Below are 14,273 nucleotides of genomic sequence, written 5' to 3' on the forward strand. Positions count from 1 at the left end.
TCCCCTCTGCCTTCTTATCCATCAGACACCACATCCGCACATGCAGTCTCTCTCCCCTCCTTTGGCATTGTACATCCCCCACAGAGAATGCCCTTCTCACCTCTGAGCATTATCGCTAAGATTAATAATTATAAGTTCTGATTCCTTAGCACATTCTAATCCATTTGAAATCCATTATTCCGCATTTGGTGACACGCAGCTTTAACTGTTCTCAAGATTGCGTGTATCCTTAAGTAGTAAGACAAAACACCGTGGAAATCTTTCTTATCTAATCCTTCCCTCACTTGGGGACTTGTTTTACATCTTGCCTATAAAACCGTAATATGTATATATTAACCAACCAAAATGAACTTGTAAGTCACTTTACCTCTGTTTCCAGCACCCAGTGGGTTTGAGTCCAGGCAAGGAGCCACTGCACTGCATAAGGCAGACTGGTTGTTGATGGCAGGTTGTAGGTTCCAGGAATTTAGGTACATGCTATCTTGTGTAACAATATTTTATTGGAAGCATGTCAGTATCCTTGCTGGAGTAACACAAGTATTGTACTTTTAGTTTGGAGGAATGGTTTTCTTAGCTTAAAGAAACCGAAGTTTGGATTATGCAATGTAAGAGTAATCCAGTGAACACAGGAAAAATTAGTTAAAAAAAAACCCAACAAAACAAAAAAATAGCCTCTGAACATATCCTGGAAATTGGTATGGTACTCCTAGAAGAAAAAAAAGTCATGCTGTTATTAGCCAGATTATTGTATTCTAATATCATTATCAAGACTGCGCTGTGGTGGAGTGCAGGTAGGAAGTAGGGAAGTTTCAGAGAAAAGATTGTAACTATTTTTACTGTTTCTGCTTATCTGACTAAGCTAGTGCTACAGTGTCGCCATATAGATTTAGCTTTGGGGATGTACAGTTGGGTTCGACTTGGTTGATTCGCACGCCACCCAAGAAGTATGTGGCTCTCTTGTTCACAGGGCTGGGTTTCCTGGATGTGTGTGTACACCTCTTTTGTGGGGCGGGTCCTCACCAGTGTTGTAAACAGAACCAGCACTACGACACTTCTCAAGCGTAGATCCCTGGAAAGCTGTATGAGACACACGTGTGCATGGCACCACTTCTTCCCACTGACTTCAAGATGAAAAGTCTGTGCTCTTTTTATTAACTTGTTTCTGACCCTTGTTATTAGGTTGTCATTCTGTGTGTGGACTGTTTCTTGAAATGTGTGTCTGAAACTTAAGCGCTGAATTTCTTTGGAAGATGCAGCATTTCTGAAAACCCTGGTAGGGACCAGTGGGTTCTCCTATGCTCCGAATCTCGGAGGAGCTTGCGGTGTGCTTCCTTGCTGTTCGTCCTCTGGGGGCAGAGGGTGAGAAGAAATGAGCAGTCCCCTCAGTGGTAGATGTGGCACCTGAAACAAGCCCTGGGCTTTGCTGGTTGTTTTCCGGGTACCAGTGAGCTGCCTCCTTGCCTGACCAGCCCCAAGTACCCGTTCAAAAATGGGTGGGTTTTTGGGAGACATGGATTCATTTTTGTTTTTAAGCTGCTTCAACACATCCCAACCTCTCGTGTTTGATTCTCTTTACTGAAGACATTTTCTCTGTCTCTCTCTGTCTTTTTTAAGATTTTATTTATTTGAGAGAGAGAGTGTACGTGAGCACACAAGTCGGGGGTGTGCGGGGTAGAGGCAGAGGGAGAAGCAGACTCCCTGCTGAACAGGGAGCCCAACTCGGGGCTCAATCCCAGGACCCTGAGATCATGACCTGAGCCGAAGGCAGATGCTCAACCGACTGAGCCACCCAGGCGCCCCTGAAGACATTTTCTAAACAAAGTTATTTCAGAAATCGTTTTAGGAAGATTTTTTTCTTACCTGAAATATAAGGGGTTGAGTTAATTAATGCAAGAACAACTAACAAGTAGCTGAGTTTAGAATAGTAGAATGAAATTCTGATTTTAATCCTCTCTATATAAGCTGTTGGTAGTTGCTTCCACGTCTTGGTAGTAAAGGCAAAGTGAGTGGTGCATTTTATGAAATGGTGTAGATGCGGGGCTTTGCTTTACCATCGGAGCCTTGAGCATGAGGATGCGGTCCCAGTACTGCCCTTGTTTTCACGGGAGGAAGGCTCTTGGTGAAGTCCTGGCCGAGTAAGGCTGCAGTGAGGGCTGTTCTAACACCACTGAATGAACCTCCGTGAAATAAGTTGGTGGTACTAGCAACCCTTTGCCCAGCATCATCTGCCCTGAACGGCCAGGCTTCATTCCTAGTCCTCAGGCCGGGTATTTCCAGCATTGTTATCTCGGGGTCACCTCCTGGGAGAGAGCGCGCGCGGTCAGACTTCCCCGAGGACCAGCTGGCTGATGGACGTTTAGTGGTAGGTTGCGCTAGGTTACCCGCCACGGGCGTTCTCCCCCTCCACAACGTCATCGTGATTACTTCTTGGAAGTTGCCATCAAAGCCAGGAGTACGTATCCCACTCGTTGGAAAAATGAGTCCGATTCCAGGTAGTCAGCTTGAAGCGGATCCACAGAATCAGCATTTCGTTTCCATTTTCAGGCTCTCTGGAAACGAGCGTGTGTTAACTGTAGGGCCTCTGGCCGTTTCATCCGTCGGAGAGAGGAGGGGGCCCCGGCGGTAAAACGGCTGGGTGAGGTAACGCGCGAGGTCAGTACCGTGCAGCTGCGGTTTTAGATGTGCAGGGGCAGATGCGCCTCAGCCGTGCTCGGTATCCCAGACGGCATCCAGAAGCTTGTTTAATTCACCGTGGTAACAGCGACTGTATCTGAGGGCAGGCATTTCCACGCTTTCAGAAATGCTGCGGGAGAAAAGCCAGAAATGTTGTCATGTTCATTTGCCGTGTGAGAGAATAACACTGTTCAGAGAGGCTCCCCGGACGTTCTAATTGGAAACCATCAGCAGCCTCCGAAGAAGAGAGAAGCCTGTTGTGACAGGGTTTGTGACGTCAGTGTGGACACTGTGATTAACCGTCAGTGCTAAATTCAACTTCTAGCCAAACCTGGTATTTTTGAGATTTTCAGAAGACTGTGTTAGTTATGTGATTAGTGTTTTATTTCGATTCACCAACCAACCATAGACAATTGCTCTTCCTGTGGTTTCCAAGACGCTCAGACAAGGCAGATGGCTTTCATTTCCACGCTAGTAATGAAGCGGCACTGATATGTTTTAGTAAATATTGACCCATTTTAATATTAATACTGTGATAAGATATATTTGGGGGCATTCAGTTCATTAGAATTGTACTGTAGGCTTTAATAACAATGACAAAACTCATCTATTCCTGGATACACACCGTCTTACCGAGGGACCTCTTTGTTTCTAAACTTTTGTTTCTGTTTGGTGGATATCCAAGGTGGTTGAGTTGTCTGATAATCCTAATATGGAAAGCGCTTCCTCTGGAACTTACGGGCTTGCTGAAGCTCCTTTAAATTTGAGCTTCCTCTGGAACTTACGGGCTTGCTGAAGCTCTTTTAAATTTGAGCTTCTCTCCCACCTGCTAACCTGTCCATATCCTGTTTTATGAAAAATTCATTGCTGATTACACGATCATATTATAGAAAATTTAGAAAATACAGGAGAAAAAAACTTGCTATAATTTTGCAATATTTCCTTCATCTTTATATATATGCATATATAAATAAAATTTTGTATTTTATATGCATATATATGAATCAAATTTTAATAGGTGTGTGTGTGTGTGTGTTTTAGGACGGTTTTGGGTTGCAAGGGACGGAAATCTAGTTCCAAGAAATGTAAGCAAAGAGGGAATTTCTTATAATGCTCTCTGAGCCCAAGGACAGGAAGTTGGCCTGAGGAAGAGTAGAAGCCAGGGCACTCTCTCCATCTGTCGGCTGTGTTTCTTCTCAGGCTTCTTTCTCCATTTCAGTCTTTGTCTCTCTTCCATCCAGCAAACATTCACAGAAATCTCCCTAGTTTAATTTCTTACCAGTTCAGCAACCCCGAGAGTTAAACACAATTCTCATGTCGTCCCAAGACCCATTATACAAAATGCCTGTTCCTGGGGGACTGTTTGACAGGTGGAAGGGGCTCTTTCCACCTCTTGGTCCCCAGGTGTGCATACATTCTTCCCTTTTTATTTATTCAGTCTCTAGACTGCCCCCACCTGACGTGATCCCACTGTCCCACATCAGCTGCAGAGCCATTCCACCTTCTCTCAGTGGAAGATAGCCTTCAGTCTCTCTGAGCTCCAGCCCTCAGTGGTCTTGTCATCGGGCCAGTTCTGCAGGACCATGTGTTCTGGGCAACGTGCGTTTCTCCTATTCAGGTGTGAGCAGGTTCAGATGAAGCTTGTCACCATCTGTATCCTGTAGGCTAAAATAATTTCATCCCCAAAACATTGGGTATGCAGGACCTCTGGATTCCCTGCCAGGGCAGGCATCACTCTTGTGGAGGCTTCTGTTTTCCCAGCCAGGTAAAAACAGCAGACTCTTCGTCCTCAGACTTAAGGCTTTACACTGAGAGTAGACTCAGCAGGCAGTGAGGAAGCTTGCTCTTGGTTCTCTCATTCCAGGTGAGTAGGCCCTGGCTCTGGGCAAAGGAAAGGGTGGAACCTCTTCGCCTCTAGGCCGGGAGCAGGCAAGGGAGGAGAGAGTGAGGTTCTAGCAGCTGCTTCGCCCCCTCTGCCAGTGGGTCTCCACAGTGGAGAAGGAATGCAGGGACCAGGTGTTTGTCCTGCCATCTTGGGCTGCTTTGGAGAGAGCCATCGGGCTTTCCTTCTTAAGGGATTAACTAGGTGCCATCCTGGTTCTTACCAGGAGTGGGCAGGTATTTTTGGGTCAGGCTGCCCTGCACAAGTAAACCCCCAGTCTTGTTGTTTAGTGCTAAAAGCCGGCCATACTCCTGTATTTTAAAAGTTTTATGCCAAAATCCAAACTCTCACAGTATAAGCAAGTTGTATTGGCCCATTTTTAATTTAAGACCCACAGGAACCAGATAATTTGTGGGACAGTATGGTGACAAAGAGAAAATCTTACTACAAGCTGGCATTGCTGAATGGGCCCGACCTCAAAGGGGTGTTGTCTCAGGACATTTTACCAGCCATCACCTGCACATGCATGCATTGCACGTGCATACCTGCATGTGCACACACAGCTGCTTGCATGGAAACCGCGCACATGAGGGTACAGTTCTTAGCAAAGCTAGAGGATAAACAGACCAAAAAAATCTGCCCAGTATAATCATCATCACAGTGTACATTAAATTTTGGACTCTGTATTTTTCACATAAAGACCAATAGAAGCATTTTTCTACATTGCTGTAAATTTTCCCAAGTGCTATTTTAATGATTACATAATATTCCATTGAGTGTATGTGTCATATAATTTATTTCAGTCATTAAGATATTACTGGAAATTCAGATCTTTCCAGTTTTTGTGTTTGTAAATGGGATACAATGAGCATCATTGTGCACACAGCTTTTTCCTTATCTGGAACTATTTCTTTAGGATAGAGAAGTGGAATTATAGGATCAAAAATCTGAGCATTTTTATGGTTTTCAGAAAGATTGCACCAACTTATAATTTTCATTGCCACCCACAATGGATGAGAGAGTAAATTTCACTACCTTTGGCTATTTTCGGTAAAGAGAGTGTGTGTTTTAACTCATTAAGCATAATAGGGACATTTTTATTTAAATTATATTTTGATTATAAGTGAGCAATTTAGATTATGTTTTTCATACATTTTATAACCTGTCTCTTTTGAAATCTTGGTGTTTTATTATATAAATTTTTTATATAATGAGAGCTTTTTTTCCTATTTTGCTTTAAATGTTTTCCCCTAATTCTTTGCCTTTTTAAAATTCCATAAGTGCATGTGGGTATATGTGGGTGTGTTGGCATTCTTCTTTACCATGTAGCCTTGCAAGATGACCAGGTTTTAGAAAGTGAAGTATAGGGGCTTTTGGGTGTCTTAGTCGTTAAGCGTCTGCCTTGGCTAAGGGCTTGATCCCAGGGTTGCTGGGAGCCTGCTTCTTCCTCTCCCACTCCCCTGCTTGTGTTCCCTCTCTCGCTGGCTGTCTCTCTCTGTCAAATAAATAAATAAAATCTTTAAAAAAAAAAAAAAGTGAAGTATAACCAGGAGAAGGAAGTCCATTAGAAAGCTGAGCATACTTTCTTCCTGTTTCAGTGGAGGCTACCCATGGATTATTTCAGAATCCCTGTCTTTGTCATGTCAGGTTATAAGCCTGTCTGTCTGCAGGAAGGATTGCTGTTAGATAGCATAAAGAGACCTGGGGTCTAGTTCTGACTCAGCTGTTGTCTAGACATGTGCCCTTGGACGTAGGCTCTGTAACCTCAACATCTTTGTCTTTGAGGTGGCAGATTTTAGAAGGATAACTTTTGGTGTATCCCAGGGGATCTGTGTGTGGTTGTACATGCCCAAGATGAAGAATCCTGTTGAACACGAAGATTCTTCTACATCTCATTGCAGATTTTTGGAAGTCCCAGCACAGTGACACTTCCTGAAACCTTGTTGTTTGTGTCAACTCTGGATGGAAGTTTGCATGCTGTCAGCAAGAGGACAGGCTCAATCAAATGGACTTTAAAAGAAGGTAATTTGGATTTGGTCCTTGGGTGACATGGGCATTTGCTCAGCTGCTTCCGAGGAAACATGTTCCAGAAAAAGAGAAAAACAGTTACACGTCTTTAATAAAATAAAAAAGGATAGTGGAGTCAAGGAGGAGAGAGGGAATTATACTCAGAGGGTACATTTACAGCTTGAATTGGGATCATTCACTAAATGCATCAGTTGAAGAGGCAAGCTTTATCTTTTTTTTTTTTTTTTCTTTCCAGATTTCATGTTTAAGTGGCTCTAGGCTTTTCTATTAATAGTTCTGGCTGGTAGATCTTTCACAAAGACATATTAAATTTTTTTTAAGTTCTATCTAATGATTAGAATCTTGTAATCATAATTACAAGAACTATCTTCTGTAACCTTAAATTACTCATTTGTTTTTATAGAGGCTGAAATACTTGAGGGCTGTAAAATTTGACATTCATCCAAGTTAGCCACTTTATTGGGTCTTTATGTTGAGGGAAGTGAAAGACAGAGCTTGTTTCTCATTTAATCTGCCGTGCCTCCTTTTTTATGATCTTGTCTTCCTGGTGATAGTTAGCAGAGTGGAGTCCTACAGCTGGGAAATTATATTTGATTTCCAAAGTAATCTTCCTGGATAAAGCCATGCAAATCCAAGGATTTGGGGCTCTCAGAGTCATCTCTATTATTCTGTCGAGTAATAACTCTGATTTGGCTTTAGATTAGGGTCTGACCAGCATGCTCTCTTTCGTCACTGATCTGTGACTCATTATTTTCATGAGCACAGCAAGTGTTTTTCCTTCGATAATAAAATGTTCCAAAACACTATTTTAGATGGAAAAATATTGGCATATGTCAGAAGGTCACACATCATTTTCTCAGTTTGACAGCAAACCTAGTTACCACCCAGAGATGATGGCAGTTGGGGTACCACAGACCACCTGCCTCACCTGTCTGGGTCCTGCTTGGATCAGCAAGAACCCTAAGCAGCTGAAAGGTCCCACTCTCCCAGGAGTGAGTGGCCATAAGAAGACCATAGAGCCGGCACTTGGCATTGGATTATAGGCTCTCAGAGTGTTATCCATACTGCCTCTCCTTCATATTTAAGCCTTTTAATGTTTTTATTTTTTATTTTTATTTAAAAAAAAATTTTTTTAATTTATTCATTTGCGAGAGAGAGCACAAGCAGGGGGGCGGGTCCGAGGGAGACGGAGAAGCAGACTCCCTGCTGAGCAGGGAGCCCAGCGTGGGGCTTGAACCCTGGGATCATGACCTGAGCCGAAGGCAGATGCTTAACTGATTGAGCTACCACCCAGCTACCCCACCTTTTAACATTTTTAAAACAAAAGCACGGTTCTTTAAATCTTCACAATTTCTGATTTTGTCCAAAGGTGAAATCAACAAATTCTCAACAGAAGGATTGAGATAAACATTTTTACCGTTGAATGTTAGGGCTGGGCCCTCAGTCTCAGCGTTCCCAGGCAAGGTATTTTTGGCCCAAGCTGCTTCATTCTTCTGCTTTGTTTTTCCCTGCATGTATTGTTTTAAATTATCTTGTTGAAGTCTTAATTTCTACAAGTAGCCTTGGCTGTATCTGGCAAAACTGTGTCTCACCTTGTTTGTTACTTAGTCAAAGATAAGAATCTGTCTTTTCCCTCCCATACTTTTTTTTTTTTTTTAAGATTTTATTTATTTGACAGAGAGCATAAGGAGGGGGAGCAGCAGGGAGCCCAATGCGGGGCTTAATCCCAGGACCCCAGGATCATGACCTGAGCCGAAGGCAGTCGCTTAACTGACTGAGCCACCCAGGCACCCCTCCTCTCTCTCCCATACTTTAGAACTTAAAGAATTGTTCTCTCTTTTACTTAATTAGTGTGCATTTAGAGAATCTAGTCTGTGAAGGATACTTTATAGAGCACGGAGTAGAAAAAGCTCGTCCTTGCCCTCAAGGAGCCCACATCCTAATGGGGAGAAATGACAGGTACCACAACTTCAGCTCAGAGCCAGGTTTCGTAAGGGAGGTGGTAGGGACTGGGAGGCCTGCAAAGGAGCAAAGGAAGCAGCAGGTCTAGGGTGCGGGGCGCGGTGGGGGTGGGGGGCCGGTGCAGGTCCTGTTTGGGAGGAGCTTAAGGATAGAGGTGGTAGGAGAGAAGCTGGAGGGGATGTTGTGCTGTATGTAGCATCAAGGCTTTTGTATTTGGATGAACAGGAAGCTGGGACCATTAGTGTGACTGAGCAGGTGAGTGACTCAACAGGTTTAAACCCTTAATCCTGCAGCGGAGTGTGGGAGAGTGGGCTGGCGACGGGGAGGCCAGCGCTGTGGGGCAGACCTGAAAAGGGGGGCAGGGGGAAGGGAAGAGGTGGGACAGATATGCAATCAGTAGAATCCAGCAACAGATTAGGGAGGCAGAGCAGGGAGGTGTTAAAAGACACTTGAGGGAGAATTTGAGAAATCTCAGGTCTAGTAATTTTAAGTAATATTTAATATGTTTTAAGTCTAATTGTTTTTTTTCTTTTTCTTTTTTGTTTTTAAAGATTTTATTTATTAATTTGACAGAGAGAGAGACAGCCAGCGAGAGGGGGAACACAAGCAGGGGAAGTGGGGGAGGAAGAAGCAGGCTCCCAGTGGAGCAGGGAGCCCGATGTGGGGCTCGATCCCAGGGCTCCAGGATCACGCCCTGAGCCGAAGGCAGGCACTTAACATAACGACTGAGCCACCCAGACACCCCTAAGTCTCATTGTTTTTCTGAGAATAGCCTGGCTTGTTTTAGTTAAATTCAGTCCTGGACACCAGTAGCTGTATAAAAAATATATATAATATATATTTCTACAGATCTATGTATTGTCTATTACAGTATATATATGTATTTCTACACAAAGATTAAAAGTAATGTATAGAGACCCTGAGTTTTTAATTTAGTTTTAATCTTGCAATTGTAACTAAAGATTTCAAAATTGGTATTTGTAAGCCATTAATCCGTAAATCGCCTATGAAGGTATCCCCACACTCTTCTAGGCCCTGAGGATATGGCAAGTGAACAAAACAGACAAAATCCTGCCCTCCTAGAGCTTTCATTCTAGTGGAAAACAGATGAGGAAATAAACTATGTAGTGGTGATAAGAGCTGACTTATTGAAGAAAAATAAAGCAGGAAAGTGGAATTAGCACCAGGTGTTGGGGTGGGGGTGGGGAGCTGCAGTGGTAAGCAGGGGTGGACCCACTGACAAGGTGTCAGTGGAGCAGGTCCTCAAGGCTAGGCAGAACATAGCAGGGGCGAAGGTGGGAGGGTCCTTGGTGTGGTGGAGGAAGTACCTTGGCGTGGCTGGAGGGGGTGCTGGAAGTGAAGGAGAGGAAGAGAAGTAGGAGATGAGCTCAGAGCACCAGTCACGCAAGGACACAGTGCTGTCTTATTATAAAAACGCCCCCGCCACTGTCCTGGAATGCAATGTGTAAGACAGTAACCTGCACACATGCACACACACAATTTCAAAAAGAAATGCCTGTATTACCCAGCTGGTAATCTAACACTGGAATAATAGAAAAGTAATTGTTACTCCCATATATGTGATATAACACGTAAATCCTCTGACATATGTGACACAACATCACGCAGTGAATGCGGTGCCTGCTAACGCAGACTGATCACAACACCAGGATACTTACGGCGACTGGATTTCCGAGATGGTAAACAATTCTTGGTAATGCTCTAAACCAAAGCGGTGTGACCTTTCCCGATTTGTACAGTAGTTACATTCTGAGAAGATTAGTTGTATAAAATTATGCAAAAAGTGCTTTTGTGCTCTTATACAAGTGAGGTTGTAGGCTCAGGGAGTTATTAAAGGTTTTTGGCCTATGGGAGAGTCTGACAGACATCAGAGCAGTGTATAGATTTGGAATGATCTTTGGCTCCGCAGTGCTGTCTGCCCCACGCTTAGTGCTTGTGTTCCTCCCCCCCCACCCCCCACACCCCCCACCAGTCCCTGTGACCACTAAGAAATGCCCTCACAGATTTCCTGAGTACCAGCAAGCTGTGCCCTCCCCATAGATGTATAGGGCCTGGTGTCTGGTGTGAGGATGTTGGCCTCTTTGAAGCCACCATTGGAGATAGCTGAGCAAAGGAATGACATGTCCTGGTATTACAGACTGATGTTTGTGTCCCTGCAAAATTCACATGGTGAGGTCTTACTCCACCATGCGATAGTATTTGGAGGTGAAGTTTGGGGGATTTAGCTTAGAGGAGGTCACGGGGGAGGGCCCCCCATGATGGGATTAGTGCTCTTATGAGAAAAGGAAAAGTCCAGAGCTCTTGCTCTCTCCCGCCATAAGAGAACACAATGTGAAGGCTTCCATCAGCAAGCCAGGAACGGGGGTCTCAACAGAACCCAACCATGCTGACACCCTGATCTTGGACTTACAGCCTCCGGAACTGTGAGAAATCAGTGTCAGTTGTTGAAGCCACAACGGCTGTGGTATTTTGTCGTGGCAGCCTGTGCTAAGACACCTGGCCTCCGCTTTACAGGGTCAGCAGGTGCTGTGTTGAGACTGAGCTGATGAGGCCAGGAGGAAGCTGGAGACCAGGCGGAGGCTACTGTACCAGTCCAGGCAAGGGAGGCCACGGGTTTGGGCCTGAGTGACAGTGGGGAAACCGAGTCAAATGGAAGAAACTTGCTGATGCAAACAGACCCCTCTAATTCCTCAAACTGGGATTATGCAGGATATATACCTGTAATTCTATTTCATGGTTTCCTGACTGTTTGTTTACTCGTTTCAGGGGCCACAAGCTGGGAGAGTTTTGTTTTCTTTTTTTCTTTCCACAGATTGGTTTTGGCAGGTGTTTTTATTCTTCACCCAGACATGTGTTGCTGTTCCCAGAAATGGAGATTTCTTACACTGCAGCAGCAAACTGTACCTCGTACAGAAAACGAGTTTTGTTTTCAGAAACTAACTTGAGTTGTGACATTCCAAGTGAGGTGTGATCTTTCTAGGCTGTGATTTTGTGACTGTAGCAACACCACTGTCTTTGTCTGAAATTTCACCAGTGAAGACAGCTGAGTGTTCCTCCTTTCTGCACTTTCAGCCCAAACGCAAACAGAAAACATTGCTGCCCTGTTTGGTGTTAGATTGGTTTTCTAGAGTTGCTTTGGCTTGGTGGGGTTGAAAGGATTTTCTCTGGTATCTCCAGGGCTGGTCTAAGGCTTCTTGCATTCACCTAAATTAACTAGATAACTGGAATTATTTGAAAGACTAAGCAAGACGGAGTAGAATAAAAGAAAAACTAGAGTTATAAGGGAAAGATTTTCTTCAGATTTCACGTGTGTTTGCCTTTCTTATCATGTGCCTCTTCCCATAGTTCCTGCTGGTGCTGACAGCCACGGCCCACCTAGTCTGGAAAGTAGAGTGATGCTTTGCCACTTGGTCCCTGAGTTCTGTCATGTAGACTGAAGTAGTGTCTCTCAAATCTGACTCCTTCTCCCTGCCCTCCTTGCCAGCACCTTAGCCAGGCTCTCAACATGCCTTTCCTAGGTCGGTACAGTAGCTTCCTGGCTGCCCTTCAGCCATCACGCTGCTGTCAGACGTGCCCTCTAATGAGACCAGGGACCATGCTGCACCCCTGCGGAGATAGCCTTGGTGCCGTCTAAAGCAGTGCTCCAGGTGTGGTCTGCCCTCCGGTCGGCAAGAAGTGCAGGAGGGATCCTAAGCGTCATCCACAACAGGCTGGAATTTTCAATAGCTGGTCTTTGCCACAGTTGAGAAGCATCAGTTTACAGGTCAAGTCTAAGCTCCTTGGCGTACATGCAAGGTCCTTCACCATCGGGCCCTCACCCACTGTTCTAGGCCTAGGTGCAGTGTTGGACAGGCTCCTTTCATCTGTCAGGGTCCTCTCCAGAGGCCACCTTCTTGACCCCTCAAGCTGGGTGAGCCCCTTCCTCATCTGGATTCTGGGGTACTTCGTGCTTGTATCGTGAATTTTTGTTTACATTTGTCTTCCCACTGAATTCTGACTTCTTTTTTTAAAATTTATTTTTTAATTAATTTATTTTTGAGAGAGGGAGCATGAGGGTGGGGGGAGGGGGAGAGGGAGAGAGAGAATCTTAAGCAGGCCCCGTGCTCAGCACAGAGCCTGACATGGGGCTTGATGTCATGACCCTGAGATGATGACCTGAGCTGAAATCAAGAGTTGGACACTTAATTGACTGAGCCTCCCAGGTGCCCCCTAAATTCTAACTTCTTGAGGCTGGGCTCTCTAGACAGCCGGGAATGCTCTGTAAATGTAGCAGGCACCCAATGCTGACTCGGCTCCCAGAACTCTTCCCACTGAGATGTCTTTTGGAAGCCCTGAGAAACAGATGAGACTAGACTCTGCCCCCTTGGGATGTGTTATCTGTCACTTGGACCGTTGTCACAGCAGGTTCCAGTTCCTGATCTCGAGTTTCATGTGGCTTTCTGTGATTTCTTGCAGTTGGTGTTCTCTCCTGTCCCTAAGCAGCATGCATGTTCCTCTCAGAGTCCGAGCTCTGCCTTCAGAGGTGTGACGGAAACAGAAGAAGGGAATTGTAGGGAAGGACAACAGTTCGTTAATAGTTGTAATCTGTCTTCTCTTTTGGAATTTTCTAGGCTTAAGATATGCATTACTGCCTTTGTACCTCCTTGCTTAAGCACAAGAAGTGTTTATTTGCTCTCCACTGTTTTGGAGGACTGAAAATTAAGTTGTGAGAGGGGATAAGAGAGAGGCCTGTTTCTACTTTTGAGTATCTTGAAAATGTGTTTTCTTTTTTTTTTAATAATAATTTTTTATTATATTATGTTAGTCACCATACAGTACATCCCTAGTTTTTGATGTAAAGTTCCATGATTCATTACTTGCGTATAACACCCAGTGCACCATGCAATACGTGCCCTCCTTAATACCCATCACCAGCCTATCCCATTCCCCCACCCCCTCCCCTCTTGAAAATGTGTTTTCTTTCTCTTTCTCATATTTTCCTTTTTATCATGGAAGACTCTAAACATAGACCAACTTAGAGACAACTCGAGATACAAACTCTCCTGTACTCATCACTTAGCTTCAGCGAACATCAGCTTGTGTTCATCTCAGTGGTGCCCCTTCTGATGTCCTTCCCTGGGGTTTACCTCAGAGCGACACGTCTCTCATTGTAAGGGGGGTCTCTTAAACAGCAGTCTCCACGCAGAGTAGCGCAGATTTCAACTTCAGGGGTTCTTCTCTGCAGCATTACTAGGTCCGTATTGGGATACGGTTGTGAATGTTGAAGGCTGTGACTTCGTTACTTGTCCTTTTTATCTTGGGATGACTGTGCCAGGTTTGATGGCACTCCCACTGCTCACGAATGAATTCTGTGAAGTTCTGACATCTTGAGGCCATTTGGGTTCAGAGGCCATAGCACTGAATTATCTTCTCCTCCTCCTTGAATTCTTTCACTGTTGATTATAGTGATTAATGTGCATTTTTAAGTCTGAGTTACTTCTGTTAGGGGGAAGGTGAGTGACAACATAGTAGAATCTGACTGCCTTTAGAAAGGGAGGTTTTTCAGGTTACCTTGGACCCTCCACATGATTGTCGAACACGATATTTGGAGACTTGCAGGGGTTCACCTGCAAGAAACCTTGTTATGTCCTCTCCCACTTCTGGTAAGATTTGGAATTTGAGGATCAGCTTTTGATTAGATGCCTGCTTTAAAATGCTCTCCCTGGGG

The 14,273-nt window shown here is 44.6% G+C and overlaps 1 protein-coding gene across 1 annotated transcript in view; it reads left to right on the forward strand.

The window, feature by feature from the left end:
• Positions 1–14,273, forward strand: part of ERN1 (endoplasmic reticulum to nucleus signaling 1) — a 76,370-nt gene that overhangs the window by 17,972 nt on the left and 44,125 nt on the right. Inside the window, exon 2 of the mRNA XM_040640398.1 lies at positions 6,457–6,577. Within this exon, the coding sequence (XP_040496332.1) occupies positions 6,457–6,577 (121 nt within the window). The remainder of the gene's footprint in view (positions 1–6,456; positions 6,578–14,273) is intronic.

The sequence above is a fragment of the Ursus maritimus genome, unplaced genomic scaffold (genome assembly GCF_017311325.1).
Source record: "Ursus maritimus isolate PB19 unplaced genomic scaffold, ASM1731132v1 scaffold_24, whole genome shotgun sequence".
Classification (NCBI taxonomy): Eukaryota; Metazoa; Chordata; class Mammalia; order Carnivora; family Ursidae; genus Ursus; species Ursus maritimus.